The sequence below is a fragment of the Fusarium proliferatum genome (genome assembly GCF_900067095.1).
Source record: "Fusarium proliferatum ET1 genome assembly, contig: FPRO_scaffold008, whole genome shotgun sequence".
Classification (NCBI taxonomy): domain Eukaryota; kingdom Fungi; phylum Ascomycota; class Sordariomycetes; order Hypocreales; family Nectriaceae; genus Fusarium; species Fusarium proliferatum.
This window is the reverse complement of record NW_022194797.1, coordinates 1,452,184-1,470,345: the sequence shown is the minus strand read 5'-3', so window position 1 is coordinate 1,470,345 and position 18,162 is coordinate 1,452,184. Positions and strand designations below refer to the sequence as shown.

The window sequence follows — 18,162 nt, the reverse complement described above, 5'->3', positions numbered from 1 at the left end:
GGCCCTAGGTCAACTTTTGGAGCAGCGGCTGAAAATGCAAGTGAGAACGTGATGCGCTGCGAAAGATGAGGGAGGCTGGCCGAGCAAGCAATTTTGTGGTAGCAACAAGCCCTACAAAGCAGTATCACAGCTCTTCTTAGGTGCATTGGCTTCTGTTTGCAAAGTCATGTTTGCTTCGCTTGCACAACGGCCCAATTGATCGTGGGTACCGGTGGGTGACGTCCTGCATTTGTGCTGTGGTTGACGGGAGCGCTGAAAGAAGCCGCAGTTTGCGCGATCAAGTGATTTGAGAAAAAGCACTTCTTTCCGATCGCTTCCAAAGACTCAAAGTCAAGTTACTTCTACATTTGTTGGCGTGGGGGAAATGGACGCGTTTGTCGAGCCTGCGCTTCCGTCGCGTATGCGACCGAGAGTCAAACAAATCCAGGTGCTACGTGACCATGACTTCGTAGACATCCAATTCCATTCAAGCCATAATTCTACCAAACATCCTTGCGTCGCGGTGAATAACTCGCCTGGGTTCTAATTTCACCGTTTGGAGTCTGCCTTTGGCTCGTGATGATGGCTGTATCGTAGCCTGTTCGGTGGCGCATGCGAGTAAACCACTAGAAGTTCGCGTATTCGATCAAATGGTTATGATATCAAACCAAACAACTTACCGCTTTGCTTCGCCCAGCTGTATCAAAATAGCAATCCTCATGGCATTGTCAACCATGCACTCAAGTTCATACCCAACGAGTCGTTGAATCGGTTTATTTGTAACATCTTATGTTCGCCATTTGCATCGCCAGACTCCTACCCTAAGCCTCGTAGCGATGCTTTAGCTCCAAGCCATCTGTCGCCGGGCACTCGCGATTCGCAGGACATATCAATCTAATCTAATCTGATCCATTCGATGGCAAAAAGTGATTGATTAGGTAGAGCTCGGCAAGCCGTGTTTCGTAGTGGTTGAAGCGAAAGTCGGTGGCGTAAATGTCATCCCGGGACCACCAAGACTGAGCCAAGCTCTCATGCACTCTCCATTATTACGCCTGTCGTGACGTCGGAGGCGATTCGAAGCTGATCAAAGGAATTGTGTCTCATACTCGAGGAATAAGAAGAACTTAATGCAAATTCGATAATACTTTCGCATATCATTCTGTAGGGTAGAGCTTGCAAACACCTTGACCCTTTACTCCGTATGAGCTTCACCAACACCAGACGAAATTTCTCAGCGGGAGAGCGAGCAAAAAACTCAGAGCCTAGGTAGCTAACCCCACAACAGCTTCCTTTCTAAATCTCCGCCCCTCAAATTAGCGCACATCCCGTCCACTTGGCCCCAATTAGCGTCTACTTAGTGGCATGATCCCACTGCAAAGCTCGCAGGGACTGCGGATAATCGGCACAGACCGGGTACAACACGACAGGCACCTCATCCTCAACCAAGCTTCCAAGCTTTACAAGACGGACTCCCCTACCCTGCTCTGCTACCCTCGGCTTGTCCACTTCACGGTACGCATCGGGATATTCGCCGTCTCAAGCAAAGATGGAATACATCTTATCTAATCTGATTGGGCCAAGACCTTCAACACCGAGATCGGGGTATAAATAAAATCTGGAGAGAAAAAAAGAACAAGTTCAGTCAGTCAGTCAGTAGTCACAAGCCATCAACCAGCAATCATGTCTTCAGAACCATTCCAGCAAAAGTCGCCAATCAAGATCAGGCTCCCTCTGCCTTATCTGTCCACCTACTACCTCGAGCGTACTGCTGAGGGTCAGCAGTCGTATCGTCTGCGCAAGGACGACTCCATCACAGAGGGCAAGCCTTTCCCCAAGGTTCTCCATGCAGATGACCTAGTTTTCTCCAAGATTCCTGCTGTGGAATCTGATAAGATCCCTGATTCTGATAACCGCGAGTACGCTCGTGCTAGAAGAAGTCCTGTCTGGTCGCTGAGCTGGGAGAAGCAGACTCCTACTCTTTCGCAGACCTGGATGTTCCTCTACACTTTCTTCACATACCACTTTGATGTAGAGCAATTCCGTCTTCGCCTCGAGGGCGCTGGCGCTGAGGATCTGGCCAAGGAGCTGGTCCTCTCCATGGTCGCCATCAACATGCCTCCTCCTCCCAAGGGCGTTGAGCCCGCACCCAGCACTGGAGTTGAGGTTCTTGTTCTTCGCAGCGCGTTCTGGCAGGGATGCGCCTCTCCATTGGGCCAACAGCCCATCTGGCTTCCTACCTGGAACTCCGCCAACGTGGTGCCTCATCTGGAGTACGTGATGACGCCCACCTCTGAGTCCACTCTTCTGCGTCACCCGCGCCGAACACCCAAGCCTGCTGCCGGTAGTTACATCTACAGCCGGTACATCCCATCTCTTGACGAGCACTTCAACCTCGTCGCTCTCGACTACGAGAACCCCGAGCACTTAGGTCTCTTCAACACATGGCAGAACGACCCTCGTGTCGCTGCTGGATGGATGGAGACAGGCACTCTTGATGAGCATCGCGCATATCTTAAGAACATCCACGATGACCCTCATCAGTTCGCTGTTCTGGGTTACTTCAACGACACACCTTTCGCCTACTTTGAGCTGTACTGGGCCAAGGAGGACAAGATGGGTCAACACTACGCCTGCCTTGACTTCGATCGCGGCCGACACTCACTCGTCGGTAACGACAAGTTCCGCGGACAGTATCGCGTTATGGCATGGTGGCCCAGTGTGATGCACTACGAGTTCCTCGATGACCACCGCACTGAGAACGTTGTCGGCGAGCCTCGTCTCTCCAGCGAGAACGTTCTCAAGTATGAGATGATCTTCGGTCTTCACCAAGACAAGTGGATGGACCTGCCTCACAAGCGATCCAACCTTGTCAAGATCTCTCGTGAGCGCTTCTTCCAGATCTGCCCCTTCAACCAGGGCAAGCCTCGTGTCGCTGGCACGACCTTTGGCTTTGAGCCCAAGCTGTAAATGAATGGGAAAATGTCTTTAAAAGTTGTTGGAATGGAAATTTGATGGCCACTGGATAGTAAAATAATGCTAGCGACTTGTTTATCATCTGTCAATTTTTATTATCGCTATTGTTCGTTCTTACAACCTCTTGGCGATGGGCCGTGACATTTGAGCATGAGTGAAGCGTTCACAATTGACAATTCACGCTCCAACGGGAATAACTCTGCCAAGATAATGGCCAAGAGGTGATCCGATCTTACCGATCAGGAATCCTTTGACACGTTGCCAAGGCGCAACGGCATTGCCGATCCTGTTGATCAGCTTCAATTACATGCAGAGGTTGCGATTGAAGATCAACCTTCTATAGCGAGGTATCTTGTAGTTTGCCGCTTCCATCAACCGTATACTCTGGATATAGCAGTTCCATTCCACGGTAATTAAGTAACGGGCGGTACAGCTAGAATGAACTTCGGAACTTTGGTCGGCTGTTGTTTACCTCCGGAAATATCATGAATTACCCTTTCGTGACACGGAGCTAGCGTGGGGGACCCTTTTTACATTACGGCTCCTGTCTTTTTTACGCAAATGAGCTCCGAAAACTGGACGAAATTGCGCCGGTTGCAGCCGTCATTTAAGCTTGTTTAAGCGGCAGATAAACTGCGTCGAGGCTTGCAGCAACGAGATCGCGTGCAAACTTTCTTTCTCACCAAAGGACAAGCAGTCGGCCGAGCAAGAAAAGCCCATTCCTAGCTTCAGGGGTCCGTCTGGTCTCACGACCTTCAGTGGAGTGACTCTTCTCCCACAACCCGCGGCTCGAGCGGTTGAGGCACCAGACCCCTGGAGAACTTGACCCCTTGTGGCGTTTGGTCCGCTGGTTGTGAGGCCAGAATCAAGCCTCGTTATGCAGTCTTGGCCATAAATGGGTATGGTCTGTAGGGCTACTGACGATGAGCAATGGAGCTCTATTTGCCAAGAGGAAGTTATTGTCATATTATTGATGGTTGCCAAGAGAGAAATATGGGCATTCTACGGCGAGCTTCCGATGGTTTTTTAGTTTGCCAAGCGCGGAACATCGACAGCTGATGCAGGGTTTTTTTTTTTAATTTTTTTAACGACGTCTTGGAGGGCTCCGACGTGTTGGTTGAACATGACAAAAGACGCCTGATGAGAATGGAACCCTTGTATCGTGGTGCCAAGATCACGCAGTTGGTTGGCTCTAGGTAATTCAATCCCACGCCAGAGGCAAAAGCTGAAGAAAGTAGTGAGATGCGAAATGGGGAGGCTCCGCTGCAAAAGCGGAGGTTACAGTGAGGCCTCAGTGACTCTCAGCGAACCCTGTCTTCCAACCAGTGGACTGTTAAAGCGATGCTGCAAAACAAAGTGCATCAAGATTGAACCAAGATCCCACAATACGATGAAGTCCAGCACGGATCACACCCGACAGAAGCAATTCCACCGATGAAGCACAAGTTTTGATTCGATCTAATCGATCAATCAGATTAGATAATGGAAATCTCTGCTTTGCTTGACGCCGTCCGAATTGAACCCCCCACTTACAAACCCGGTAACTCGTGCGTTCCAGGCCTGTGCTAACGACAAAGTGGCTGCAGCTGCTGGATCCCTCGCGTTCCGAGAATCTCCAGTCTGTCACTTTCTCTCTGCTTGTTGGTTCCCAATTCCCAATCGTCCTAAACGAGCCCGATCTCGGTGGGTTTGGCCACCTGAGAGACCTGATCTTATCTGATGGAAAGTGGATTGCGTCTAATATCCTTCACAGTCTAGCCAGAAGCACCCCCTTGCTCTAGACAACTGCTTTAAAATTTTCCCTGTCAATTTAAACTTATAACCGCGTGCTCTTCCCTCCCATGATGTGCTGAGCCTCTCTTTCTTCCTTGTCTTCCCAAAGCTTAAGCTTAAATTTTATCCTGCTAAAGACAAGATCACCATGGGAGCTCTCGACAAGTTCCTTGGGCGTAAGGGTAATGAGGGTGATGCCACTGAGGCACCCGTCACTGTCACTGCTGCCATGAACGAAAAGGACCAAGAGGCTGGCAAATACCCTGATGAGACTGGTAGCGCCAGCGATGCCGTTACCGAGAACGCGCAGCATGGTGTCAAGGCCGTTGAGGCTACGACTCTGGCCTGGAGCAAGAAGGCTCTTGCTGGTGTCTTCGTTTTGTATGTTTTCGTCTTGTCGCAATTGAAGTCGCGAACTAACGATGTTGCAGCATGTGGTTGATCTACCTCACCAATGGTTTCCAGAGCCAGATCAACTACACTCTTGTTCCCTACGCCAGCAGTGAATGGGAGTCTCACTCTCTCATTCCCGTCATTGGCATTGTAGCCAACTGCATGACTGCCGCTGTCTACATTCCCCTGTCCAAGATCCTCGATATCTGGGGTCGTGCTGAAGGTTTCCTTCTCATGGTCACTTTTGCTACCATTGGTATGGCTATGATGGCTGCTAGTCGCAACCTCGCCACCTACTGTGCCGCTACCGTAAGTCATCTCCGGTCCCTCGCAACAATAGACACTTACTAATTGCCCTGAAGGTCTTCTGGCAGGTTGGCTGGTCTGGTCTCACCTACAGCATTGACGTTATCACGGCCGATTCCACACAACTCAAGAACCGAGGTCTTGCGTACGCCTTCACCTCTTCTCCATACATGATCACTGCCTTCGCTGGTCCCAAGTCCGCCGAGGCCTTCCTCCGAAACGGTGATCAGTGGCGATGGGGCTTTGGAACATTCTCCATTGTCCTTCCCGTCGTCGCCATCCCCATGTACGTCCTCCTGAGGTTCAACCTTCAGAAGGCCAAGAAGCAGGGTCTCCTTGTCAATGAGTCTAGCGGTCGATCTTTCTTGGAGAACATCAAGTGGGGACTCATTGAGTTCGATGCTGTTGGTGCTTTCTTGTTCGCTGCTGGTCTTGTCATCTTCCTCCTTCCCTTCTCCATCGCTAGCAGCGCCCCCAAGGGCTGGGACACCCCTTACATCATTGCGATGATCATTCTGGGTGTTGTTCTTCTGGCCATCTTCGGTGCTTACGAGCGCTATGTTGCCCCTAAGCCATTCCTTCGCTTCGAGCTCCTTACCAGCCGCACCGTTATCGGTGTCTGCCTTCTGGACTTTGTCTACATGATCGCCTACTACTGCTGGAACAGCTACTTCACCTCGTTCCTCCAGGTGGTCAACAACCTACAACCCTCTACAGCTGGTTATGTCAACAACACTTTTGAGATCGTCTCTGGTGTCCTCCTCTTCATTGTTGGCTATGCCATGCACAAGACCGGACGCTTCAAGTGGATTCTGTGTGTCGGTATTCCTCTGTACATGTTTTCCCAGGGTCTCATGATCTACTTCCGTCGCCCTGGTCAATCCATTGGCTACCTCATTATGTGTGAAGTCTTCATCTCAATCGCTGGCGCTACCTTTATTCTTTGCATGCAAGTCGGTGTCCTCGCTGCCGTCGAGCATCAGTATGTCGCTACCGCTCTGGCTACCCTTAGCGTCACTGGCAACATTGGATCTGCTGTCGGCAGCACCATCTCTGCCACCATCTGGACCAACACCTTCTATAAGAAGCTCGCCGAGTATCTTCCTGAGTCTGCTCAGGCTGATCTCGACGCCATTTACGAGTCCCTCGACTCCCAGCTCCTCTATGAGATGGGCAGCCCCGAGCGTCTTGCGATCCAGAAGGCTTACGGTTATGGCCAGGCTCGCATGCTTGCTGCCGGAACTGGCATTATGGCTGTCGCTCTTATCTCGCTGTTCTTGATCAAGAACTACGATCTCAGGAAGATCAAGCAGACCAAGGGTACTGTCTTCTAAGAGACTGGATTGTCTTGGACGATACGGTCAGATTGATCTCAAATAAAATTATGGTGGAAGAGTAATGCTATATGGTGTTATATACCTAGTAACTAACAGACAATTGTAATAAATGACGATGGCATTATGGCCTCAACAGAATGGCAGTATTTGCCTTGTTATTTATATCTTTGGGGTTCCAGTAACAAGTGAAAATTGGTTGCGATCTTGTTTCGACCGGTGACTTGTCGCCGAGCAGCCGCCTGAATGGTATCCAGTCATGATTTGAAGTAAGCTGAGACATACGTTGAAGGCAAACGTATTGTTGACGAGCTACGCGGCAATTGAATGAACTGGAAGTTGCAGCACCGGAGGATTTTTAATTACTGAAGCATGACCTTCTGATGTCTCTGACAGACGGGCCCCGATTGAAGTGTTCACAACCAGACCAACACTGTGCAAATACCCGATCAACAGCATTATTCGTGAAGAGTTTGCACCATTTGCGCACTTGCATGCGCTAATATCAATTAAAATCTATCAAGTGTATCTTCATCTATATTCAGATTTTGCCGAGAATGAACTGCATAAGTCCCTGCTGAAGACCCGTCACTGCAACACTTCCGTGATCCTCACCCTCAAACTCACGAGTCCAGATCTTCTTGACACTCGGGCAATCCTTCAGTCGCGACACCAAAGCCGTTGCGCTTGGTTTCATCTTGTCGTCCTCGGCACAGTTCTGTCTCTTGTACCACTTTTCGTCATCATCGTCAGGATCCCTCACCAATTCTGACTTGCCGGTGCCCCATGTAAGAGCCAGCGAAAATGGAGGGTCGACGGGCTTGTCGCGTGCAAGAAAAGCATTCTCACGTTCGCGAATTAAAAAGTCCTTGTTCCACCAAATGACAGGGCTGGCAGCGATATAAGTGTTGAAGAGCTCTGGTTGAGTGAACATTGTGTTGAGGGTGAAGATGCCGCCATATGAATGGCCAAAGAGAGCCTTGCGACCGGTGTGAAGATTGGCCTTGGGGAAGAGTTTGTCTTCGACGTAAGGCATCACATCTGCTTTGATCCACTCGAGAAACTCATTGGCTTCACCAAATGAGATGTCTGTGCGAGGCTTGCCGTATCTGTCGAGCGGCATATCGTACTCATCGGCGGGTGGTGTAAGATCCGGCCCACGACGGAAGTCGTAGACATATTTACTGGGCGGGTATCCAATGCCCACCACGACAGTCCTTGTGCTATTCAAGTATTCCAATCGACGAGAAACATCAACGGCTGTGAAGAAGTAGGCATTGCCATCAACAAGGTAGCTGTGTGGTAATTAGGTATGTTCTTTTTGGGATAAGGCCAAGCACTACTCACACCAGATTGACCACTTCATTCTCAGAGGCAACGCGATCTTCACCCCAGCACAAAGGCCATGCTACTTGCACGAGGTAGTCTCCCCTCTTGGTCTTGGCAAGCCACTCGAGAGTATTAGGGACACGAGCGTGTCCATGGCTATGATCGGTAGTCATTGTTTTGTTATGGATGTGAATAAGACTTCTTGGTGTTTTTATCGACAATAGTGGGCGGGCGTGAGTGAGACAACGCAGCATGACATGCAGTGACAGCAGACTAAGGTAAGACGAGTCAGTGACTGGACTGGACTCAAGATCTGATAAACAAAGAAAAAGATCTGATAAAAAACGCGCATTTACTTATGGGTCCTTTATGGCGTCAGTGCGACAGCGGTATCGGATCAGGCCTTCGGGCGGCTACGTTCGGCAGAACCCACTGACAATTTACCATTTGACACGAATCAATGCAACGGTGTCGACATCAAGACAAGAGTTATTCTACCGCTGATATTGCCATAGAGTGATGCGCAGTGGTAGAGTGGTGGTCCCCATGTTGCCAATCATCTGCCAAGCTGACAATGACCCGCGACAGCTCGCTGGCGGAAGCACGCTGCTTCTCAGTCACCGGTGAACTACTAGAGACAATGAATGGCACTAGGGGTAGCAGTATATTCAGTTGTCCGTATAGATGCCAAGTTGGAAGTTTGGCAGTACAAGATCGCTATGGTGAGCAATGCATCTAAAGCCACGCACAGCGATGCCCTCGCGTAACACTTCAATACTCACGTCTAAACCAACGTTATGACAGCTGGCTAGTCGCAAATCAAGAATTCGAAAAGACTCAGTCTATACATCTTAGTACAGCAGAGCAAGAGAGCCAACGCGCAGGAATGAGTCGCCAGCTTGTTCCTGACCGAGTGAGAAGAACATTGCTTCGAGGTGCCATGCGATTCAAGCCGAGTTCTACAATTCGTAGTCCAATAACCACATCGTTCGATATAAAATGAAATGAGGTGCTGTGTGAAAGATTAAGACTTATAGATCTTCAATCTGTTGCTGTCTTGTAGGCCTGCTTCCGAAGTTCTCTCTGTTGCATCAAGCTATCTCTTTGCTTGGGCTAGGGACGGAACTTACAAGCCGAAAGCACGAGCAAACTGACATTGATTCAATCAACTGGAGTTGATAAAGTATGAAGATCGGAGAATATTGGAACCTCTTGGCCAGCAGGGCTTACTGCAGCCCTATGAAACGGACCCGTAGGATCATCCCAGGACTGGTGCTACCCTCCACCGGTGCCCCTTGACACCCTTGACGGAACTGCATGCACTCATATGCAAGATTGAGGGTCTTGGTACGGGTAGTGATCTTCTTGGAGGTGTGATGGTCCCACAGATGTGTATGGACAGTAGTAGTGTGATGCAGCGAAGCCTGTCCGATACCCTGACTAGGCTGTGTCGCCCGAGCGGTTCCATCGCCATATTCACAGGTGTTAATGGAAACCGAGACCCCATGGACTTTAATGAATGGTATTAGAGACGAAACTCCTCTCAAGCCGTTTGAAAATGCCGTAGAGTGCATGCCGGTGGATCGTAGGTGCACATGCAAGTCCATATTCTCAACGTCGGAAAACAGGAAGACCAAGTACCCCTTGCGTAATGTCATCGGCAGAGTTTCTCATGATGGAAGATGCCGTATCAATGTATGTAGATTGCACCCATCAGCTGCAGAGGACTTGCGTCGGTGCATACGGATCTCAGTCAAACACTTGTCGCAATGCAGCGACACGGTCAGGACAAGACTTAAGAACTAATTGAAGTCAACACGAGTGACTGAGACACAGAAACTCATATTCTAACTCAATGTTTCGCTGTGTCGCCCTTTCAAGCGCATTGGCTCATCTCTTGGTGACTTGTCTAGCGATCACGGTGTGACACTGTCATGGTTACCAAAACGTACAGTGTTTGGCTATGGGCTTGCAAACAACTAAAACAGGCTGGCTATGCTCTCCAACTAGTGAATGGCATCCGAAACGAGTGATTCGCTACGCATACAACAGACAATCGAAGAACAAGTCTGGGTTGATCGTGAGGCGATGGGTTTAGTAGGGCTCATATTGATGACTGCGACCACTTTCCCCAACTAAAAACTCTTGGTGAGATGGCCGAGTTGGTTATGGCGCCAGGTTAAGGTTAACCTTAACACCAATTTCCTGGTGGAGCAATCCTCCTGGGTTCGAGTCCCAGTCTCATCAGTTTCTTTTGCTGTTCGCAGTGAATCGTTTTCTTTTTGCCAGTCAAATGAAGCGATTGATTCAGGTTGCGATCCAATGTTGGTGGCATGAGCAAACTTTATCGCCTGGGCGCTTACCCGAGCTGAGCCGAGGAGGGGAACTCAACGACAACTACAGGGTTCTTAGTGACCATAGACCACTGAAGGCCCCGTCACTTACGCGCAGCAGTTGAGTCGTTCATTGTTTTTCGTGACGCCATCAGGATCATGAGCATATACCGCATCGTGAATAGCTGGAGACAGTTACTTGTCCGATACCAATAGTCACATGCGCAATTGAACCAAACGTGTTAAGTCAATCATGTTCGTTTGAAGAAACAGACTCATTTTAGAGTCATCAAGATGGTCTATCTGAGAAGCTGTCCTGAGACAATGGTTTAAAGTTTGTACATAGTAATGAGATCTTAATCGATGCCGCCTTCGTGGCATTTCCGCTTTTGTTCTAATGCCGTCCTTCTACAGGCGACGGTGGTGGCGGCGCTGTCGCATAGACCTCTTGCACTTTGAAGGTCTCTTGGTAGCGACGGGAGTGCTGATGGGAGTAGTAGCAACGGGGACAGTGCCGTTGCTGGGAACAACAGGGCTGGAAGCCCCGTTTCCGCCACCGAGGATCTTAGAAGCAGCGTGCTCAGCAGCGACCATGATGATGGCCTGAGTGTTGCCAGTAGGAAGATCAGGGTGGATGGAACCGTCAACGACGAACAGGTTCTCAGTGCCCCAGACCTTGGTGTCAGTATCGACAACGCTGGTACCATCGTTCTCAGTACCCATGATGGCAGAGCCAACAAAGTGAGAACCGCTGACGTACTCGGCCATGAGACTCTCGGCGGTAGCGTTGCTGGCGATGCTGAGGGTACTGTTGGGCTTGGATGCAAAGCTGATGAGCTTGTTCATGAAGCTCTTGACAGCCTCCTTGTCGCCTGCAGTCTTGAGGTAAGGCTCGCCGACAAGCTTGGTAGCACCAGAGCTGGTGACGGTAAGAGAACCGCTAGAGGTAGCACCGTGGGTGAGGTAGACCTTGACCTTGACAGCATCGTCACCAGCAGCGGCGCAAGTACCCTGAACGTATCGCTCAACACCATCGGAGCCTTTGACAGTGTCCCAAAAGATGAAGCGCTGGCCAGACTGAGCAAGAAGACCGTCACCCTGGGCGAAAAGATCAATGTTGGTCTGGCTAGGCTTGGTGAAGTCCGTCTCCGTGAGAGCTGACATGGGCTGCTTGGTCTTCATCTTGACGGTGAAGATAGGGTGGTCCTTAAGGTTCTCTCCGACGGGGAGGTCGAGCCACTGATCCTTGGCAGGCATTGTGAGGCGCTGGCTTCCGCTAGCAACGGCCTCAATCTGCTCAGAAGGACCAATACCAGAGTTGACGAGAAGGCGGGGAGTGGCGAGAGAGCCGGCGGCAAGGATGACGGCACCGTTGGCCTTGAGATTGATGATCTGGCGGGTAGAAGGACCGGACTGGACCTCAATACCGGTGACAGCCTTGCCCTCGCGAATGACGCGGAGGACCTTGGTGTTGAGCTGGAGCTTGAAGTTGTTGTTGGCCTGAGCAAGAGGGAGGTAGTCACGGACGGGACCCGCGCGGAGACCGTCGTTGACCATCAGAGGAGGGTGAGTGAAGACTGACTTCTTCTTGCTAGGCTCCTCAATGGCATCAACCTCGGTGAAGCCGTTGCTAGAGAAGAACTTGGAGAGAACGTTCCAAGCGCCCTGGTCAACTCGCTTGCCGTCCTTGGTAGGGCTGGTGGTACCGGGGGTGCGCTCGTAGAGCTTGTTGGCGGAGCTCTCAACATCCTGCCACTTCCAGCCAGTAGGCCACTTGTCGTCAAAGTCAGCAGGCTGGGGGCGGACAAACATCATGGCGTTGATGACGCTTGAGCCACCGAGAATGCAACCAGCCATGCTGGCAGTGTCAGTGCAGTAGGCAGAGGTGTCCTTGGCGGTAGTGAGGTAGTAGGCCATGGAAGGAACATCGTACTGAGTGACGGTGTCGTTCCAGTCCATGGTAGAGCGGCCACCAGACTCGTAGAAGGAGGCCTTGCCCTGCTCAAGAAGAAGAACAGACTTCTTGGACTCGACAAGACGCTCAGCGACAATGAGACCGGCAGTACCACCACCGACAACAATGTAGTCGTAGGTAGCGTTGGAGACGATGGTGGTGAAGTTGCCAGGGTTGGAACCAGTGCTGCCTCCAGGGCTGGTAACAGGGGTAGTGGCATCGGAAGCAAGCTTGGCCCAGGTCTCAAAGTCGGCGGACTGAGCAGCGGCAGTGTCAAGAGAGTAACCTCCAAAGCCAGCGCCGTGGTAGTTGAGAGCACCAGCAGCATCGGTGGGGTCGTCGAGGGCAATGGTGCTCATAGCAAAGCTGAGAACAGCGTTGGTATCGGCAGCCTTGAAGGTGGTACCATCGGTCTTGATGCAACCCTCGCAAAGAAAAGTGAAGGTGAAAGAGTCAGTGCCGACCTTGGTACCCTTCTCAATGGGCTTGATAGAGACGGTGTCGTCGTCAAGAACGGCAGGGTTGGTGTATCCATCAGCCTGGCGAACTGAAGTAATGACCTTGCCATCGTTGGGCCAAGCAACAACGAGAAGCTTCTTGGTCATGGTAGACCCCATACCAACGGATCCATAACCCTCGGAGATGGGAACGGTCATCTGACCAATGAAGTCGGTGCTGGGGTTCTTGGGCAGAGCAATACCGAAGGAGAACTTGCTGCTCTTGTCGGTATACTGCTGGAAGGTAATTCCCGTATCGGCATCCTTGTACTCGACAGATTCGGCCGAGACGGCCTGGTACATCAGCGCCGCTGATGAAAGGAGTGCTGAGAAACGCATGTTGGCGGTGTTTCAGTAGTGAAGACTATGTATCAAAGGATCGTCGGGAAAGAATGTACGAATAGTAAAGTAAAAGCTACAAACAAAGAAACGAATGGACAATGTTGGCAGCCAGTGCCTGTAAAGAACGAAGAAAATACGAAAAAGAAAGATAGACCAAACAAGATGGTATGATCAAGGCCATATCCAAGGTGAGATGTCGGTTCATTATATATAAATCTCCCATCAAGTGCCGGCGCCGGGTATGGAAATTCGCTTCCGAGTGCTCGGGACAGGTTTTGCAAACAAGAGAGACAACATTGGTGGCTTAATTGTTGCACGGGCAATATTCGCTTTCATTGTGGATGACGGTAGCTAGGTCTTGCATTCGCCGAGTGTGGAGATCGGCGAAGCCAGCATCAGGTGAGGTTATGCTGTGCTGTTTGAGATATCCCAAGTCGAGTTGTAATGCTTCTTGTCCTTTCTCTTATTGGCTGTGGATCTGGTTTCAGGTCGCGGGACAGATCCCCTAACAAGGCAACAGAGCCACGGTGGGCCCGAGTCTATATATTTGAAACGGCCTTTATCGTCCAAGCTTGTGAGAAACCGTTTCATTTCAGTGGTTTTTAGCCTTAAATTTTGTTTAATTTAGCTAGGATAGACGCGTCAATTGGTGCAGCTGAGTATAATCTGCATGGGTAGAGTGTAGATGACTCGTAACGAAACGGGTAGCGAAACGACTCTGCCTCATTTAGACAACAACAGATAACACTATGCAAGGGTTTAAATCTCCACCTGTCAAACCTTACAATTCTTCCACTGCCCACTTCCCGTTCTCTTAAACTCTTATCCAGACCATTCTTTCATCACCTTATGTCTTGGGTTCGCTCTTCACCAGCAGCAATCCATTCCCTGGCCCTGGCCTCATCTCGCGGCTTGAAACCGACCTTGAAAGGCTTAGGGTCCGTTGTCAGCGAAGTTGGGTTGGCGTTGCACTCGATGCAGTCCATGACGGGGAAGTCCTTCTTGTCCTTGGGAGGGAGAATCTCGAAAGCGGTGATGAGGCGGATGAAAGCTGTGTAGAGCTCGCGGTTTGCAAGGTGAGAGCCCGCGCACATTCGTGATCCAGCACCATAAGCGTAGTGAGGCGTTCCAACCTCCTTGTCGTCGATGTATCGCTCAGGGTTAAACTCATAAGGATTAGCGAATCGTGATTCATCATAGTCTGCGGCGTAGGCGTTCTAAATCTCCGATCAGCTGCATGTTCCATTACTATATGCACAGGGCTGTCTTACCATGAAAAACTTGGTTCCTGCAGGGATCACGGCACCCTGGTAGGGGATATCCTTGATGCTTTCCCGGGGCAGGCAGATAGGAATAACTGTCCAAAATCGCAAGATCTCCTTGACGAGGGCTGTGACATAGGGAACCTTCTCTTCCACGAGGCATCGTTCCCAGGCTTCGCCGTTGGGGTAGACTTTGTAGATCTCCTTGAGGGCCTTGGCTTGAATCTTCTGACCGTGCTCAGTTGCGAGGTATGCGATGCCCATGATCACATTACCTGGAACTGTGTCCAGACCAGCAGAAACCATAGTGAGGCAGATAGACTTGATCTCGGCTGTTGATTCGTTAGCGAAATTATTTACAGGGCGCATCTTACTCACCATCGTTCAACTTGGCGGTAGGGTCCTTCAGAATGTTTCCAGTGATGCAAGGCTTATCTGTACCGTTGTCGATTCTGCTCTTGAGATTGGCCAGGAGATCAGACAGATACTTATCACGGCGCACTCTGAATTCCTCAGCCGACGAGTTTTGAGCTCCCCAAAGTCGAAGCAGTGGAACGTAATCCTGCCAGTTGTTGCTAGTAGATCTGAAGTTGGAAATCTCGCGCTCAACGTAAGTGATTTCGTGGAGAAGCTCAGAGTTGACGTCGCCGTCGATGCGGAAGCCGTAGTTCAAAGTCAAAGAAGTGTTGAGCGCAAATCGGGCAAAGTAGGGCGATGGGTCAAGGTCCTTGCTTCCGTCCTTGCAATCGTCAAGAAGTTCCTTGATGCTGACGAGAGATTCGAGGTCGAGAATTGGCATGTAAGATTGAACAGCAGGGCGGTTGAGGGCAGTGGCGGCGGCCTTCCGGCGGTTCTTGCAGGACTCATCCCATGGTGAAGTGCCGATAGTGAAGCCTTGAGATGAAGAAACAACTGAGTGAAATGTGTGAAACATAGGGCGGGAGATGAGTGCAGACTGGTGGGTGATCCAGAAATGCTTCACGGCCTCATAAGAGTTGACATAGATGACGCGCTGGGATGGTCAGAATTGAATATGAGAAACGATGTGTGTTCTCACCTTGGTTCCCAGACGTGTCTGAAAGACAGGTCCGTACTTCTTGGCCCACTTCTGTGCAACTCTGGCATGGTCCGTCCCCAACTGAATCAAGTTTCCGAAAAGCGGTACACCAGGAATTTCGGGGATACCCTTGATCTTTGGCTGATCAGTCGAATTGGCCAACTTGTACAACACGTACAGGCCGATGAGAATAGCGAGGTAGATAACTTGATCAGACATGGTTGCTCGTGGAGATCAAGTCCAAGCGGGGGAAAGATGACTCTCTGTGTTGCAATGACATGGTAACGTGCAGTCCCGTCTGTAGGCTTTTTATACGCAAGATGAGCAACGTGACATGTTTCCCCTCAGCTGCGCTGCTCGGGATCTGCAAAGAAACCCCAAGTCTTGATAACCGAATAAGCGGGGGAGCCGTGTGCCGAATCCCATCATGGCCTTTGTTAAGCAGGCCTCAATTGGGCTGCCTCGAGTCGCACGCGGGAAGTTTGGGTTTGGCTTGATACTTATTGTCGGCTATCCATTCATCAGGCCAAACCTGAAGAGGGAATTAGAGGAGAAAAGGACTCGATTCTTCGGAAATACTGCTCAATTGCTTGATATAATTCGGAAATATTTCCGAGCCATCTCGAGAATCTCACAAGATCCACTAGCGCCCTCATGATGCGTCACCAGTGCATGATCTGACTGACTCCTCCATGAGGAGATACTATCGTCGGGCTCCACATTTTCACTGTCGGAAAATCTTCCGAGATAATAACATGTCTTGTCGCCTATTGTCACAACAATGCCCTTTAACAATTGAACAACTGTTCTGACGAATCAAGACTCATGGACTCGCCATTGAATTGACCTTTGCAACATGTTATCAGCCTATCAAACACCCGAGACAGCGTCGCAACCAAAGTATTCACAACCTTAGCTTGTAGCGCAGGGTTTAACGGTTGAAAAATGCAACACAATTTTCTAACAAACAAAAAGGGTAGAAACAAACATATGAACTGCCTCCGTACGTGAAGAAAGAAAACCCCCTTCTGTCAGTTTGACTGAATGCGATTCTGGCTCGCGCAGCCTACGTGTTTGAGCTCTGCGAAGGCAACCGTGTGGCGGATTATAAGAGCCGAATGCACTCGGATGTTAGGATATATCAAGTGGCTAGACCCGGTTTATCGAAACAACAACGGCCTTGTTGACCAATGGCGAACCAAAGGAAGGAATAGTGAAATGCCTTCTTCGCGAGAACACACAATTGTTCGTACCATGTATCTCGGATGTCAGTTGAGTAGCTCTTCACTTCGCTGATTTGCAGTGGGCTCTGATCCATGTCCCGGGTCATAAATCTCAGCAAGACCGACGTAGGTCGGGAACTGAGCTGAACACGCATCTATAAAAGTGACTTCTTTATGGATCAACATGAATTGCAACAACAATCACTCCTCCATTTATTACAACCCCCATCTTGCAAGCAGCCACTATGTCCGTCGCCTTCGACCTCGCAAAGCCCAACAGGACTATTCACATTGGTGTTATTCTGATGAACAGGTGAGTGAGCAGAATCAACTCCCTTGACGAGCCCCGGTTCACATGTTTCCAGCGAGACTGAGATTCTCGACGTCGCTCCCATTGACTTTTTGTACGGACTCTCCAAGAAAGCATGGAAGAGCAGCTTTGAAAGCGTTGCGCCTGCCAAGCTCGAATCTGAGACAATGGATATGGAATTTCATTGGGTTCATGAGAAGGGGGCCGGTTCACCCTGTATCTTGACAAGCGGTATCAAGCTTGTGGCTACGGTATGTCCCCTTGACAATTGAACTCGTGCCGTTGTGCTGATACGGGAAGGATTCTTTCGACACTTGCCCTCCGCTGGATATTGTTCTCATGGGCGCGAACACTGCTCAATACGCACCCAATGAAGCTGAGCTTGCCTTTGTTCGCAAAGCCTACGACGAATGCTCTGCTTTCCTCTCCATCTGTGGCGGTGTCCTCGTTCCTCTGCAAGCCGGTATTTTGAACGGCAAAACCGCAACTGGCCCGATTATTATGCTCGACAGTGTCCGGAAACAAGCCCCAGAGGTCAACTGGGTTACCAAGCGCTGGGTCAGAGACGGGAAACTGTGGACAAGCGGTGCGTTGCTCAATGGTACGGATATGATGACGAATTTCATGAAGTATTACTGGGGCGGTGAAGGTGGTTTCGTTGACTTTTTAAGCAAGCTTGGTGCTTGGCCTGATCGCGATATTGATTATAAGGATACTGATTTCACGGGGCTTCTGTGATGTGCACTTATGTGCATGTTTCGGGTGGTCGATGTGAATGGTGGAGAGTAGCGAAGCCGTTGAACATTTTGGACGTTGGAATAGTTCTGAAATACAGTCTCTACCATGTTGCTTGGAATAAACTAGTACCTCAAACGGCCGATGAATGTTTAGTCAGATGCTCAAATATTGCGCAATCTTCAGGCAATTCTCACATCATCAGGTGCTGCGCCAGCTCTATCGAATATCAGGCTCTAGGGTACCTACCGAGCGTGCATATCGCGAGTACACGCCCACTAGCCCAGGCCAGCGCGTTTTTTGCACCCTGATAGATAGTGGCGAAGTGTTTGCAGATTAGCGCTGGACCCTTTGTGCCCCTC

General features: G+C 50.2%; 6 protein-coding genes and 1 non-coding gene across 7 annotated transcripts; 4 read left to right on the top strand and 3 right to left on the bottom strand.

The window, feature by feature from the left end:
* Positions 1-1,659: 1,659 nt before the first annotated feature.
* FPRO_14261 (uncharacterized protein) lies at positions 1,660-2,946 on the top strand (the record flags this gene model as incomplete). Its single annotated transcript, XM_031219266.1, has 1 exon — positions 1,660-2,946. One exon carries the CDS (start codon positions 1,660-1,662, stop codon positions 2,944-2,946), a length of 1,287 nt encoding a protein of 428 aa, XP_031085042.1.
* A 1,927-nt stretch (positions 2,947-4,873) lies between these two features.
* FPRO_14260 (uncharacterized protein) lies at positions 4,874-6,758 on the top strand (the record flags this gene model as incomplete). The annotated part of the gene is made up of 3 exons (XM_031219265.1): positions 4,874-5,106; positions 5,157-5,427; positions 5,481-6,758. The coding sequence occupies 3 exons, from the start codon at positions 4,874-4,876 to the stop codon at positions 6,756-6,758; spliced, it is 1,782 nt and encodes a 593-aa protein (XP_031085041.1).
* Positions 6,759-7,299: 541 nt separating this feature from the next.
* FPRO_14259 (uncharacterized protein) lies at positions 7,300-8,260 on the bottom strand (the record flags this gene model as incomplete). Its single annotated transcript, XM_031219264.1, has 2 exons — positions 7,300-8,053; positions 8,106-8,260. 2 exons carry the CDS (start codon positions 8,258-8,260, stop codon positions 7,300-7,302), a joined length of 909 nt encoding a protein of 302 aa, XP_031085040.1.
* A 1,974-nt stretch (positions 8,261-10,234) lies between these two features.
* Positions 10,235-10,334, top strand: tRNA. Its single transcript is given in 2 exon segments — positions 10,235-10,272; positions 10,291-10,334. It is a non-coding gene; the product is annotated as a tRNA-Leu (tRNA).
* A 494-nt stretch (positions 10,335-10,828) lies between these two features.
* On the bottom strand, positions 10,829-13,210 carry FPRO_14258 (uncharacterized protein; the record flags this gene model as incomplete). The annotated part of the gene is made up of 1 exon (XM_031219263.1): positions 10,829-13,210. The coding sequence occupies one exon, from the start codon at positions 13,208-13,210 to the stop codon at positions 10,829-10,831; it is 2,382 nt and encodes a 793-aa protein (XP_031085039.1).
* Positions 13,211-14,055: 845 nt separating this feature from the next.
* Positions 14,056-15,751, bottom strand: FPRO_14257 (uncharacterized protein; the record flags this gene model as incomplete). Its single annotated transcript, XM_031219262.1, has 4 exons — positions 14,056-14,430; positions 14,485-14,807; positions 14,854-15,487; positions 15,533-15,751. The coding sequence occupies 4 exons, from the start codon at positions 15,749-15,751 to the stop codon at positions 14,056-14,058; spliced, it is 1,551 nt and encodes a 516-aa protein (XP_031085038.1).
* Positions 15,752-17,000: 1,249 nt separating this feature from the next.
* On the top strand, positions 17,001-17,803 carry FPRO_14256 (uncharacterized protein; the record flags this gene model as incomplete). The annotated part of the gene is made up of 3 exons (XM_031219261.1): positions 17,001-17,068; positions 17,121-17,316; positions 17,366-17,803. The coding sequence occupies 3 exons, from the start codon at positions 17,001-17,003 to the stop codon at positions 17,801-17,803; spliced, it is 702 nt and encodes a 233-aa protein (XP_031085037.1).
* Positions 17,804-18,162: the final 359 nt, after the last annotated feature.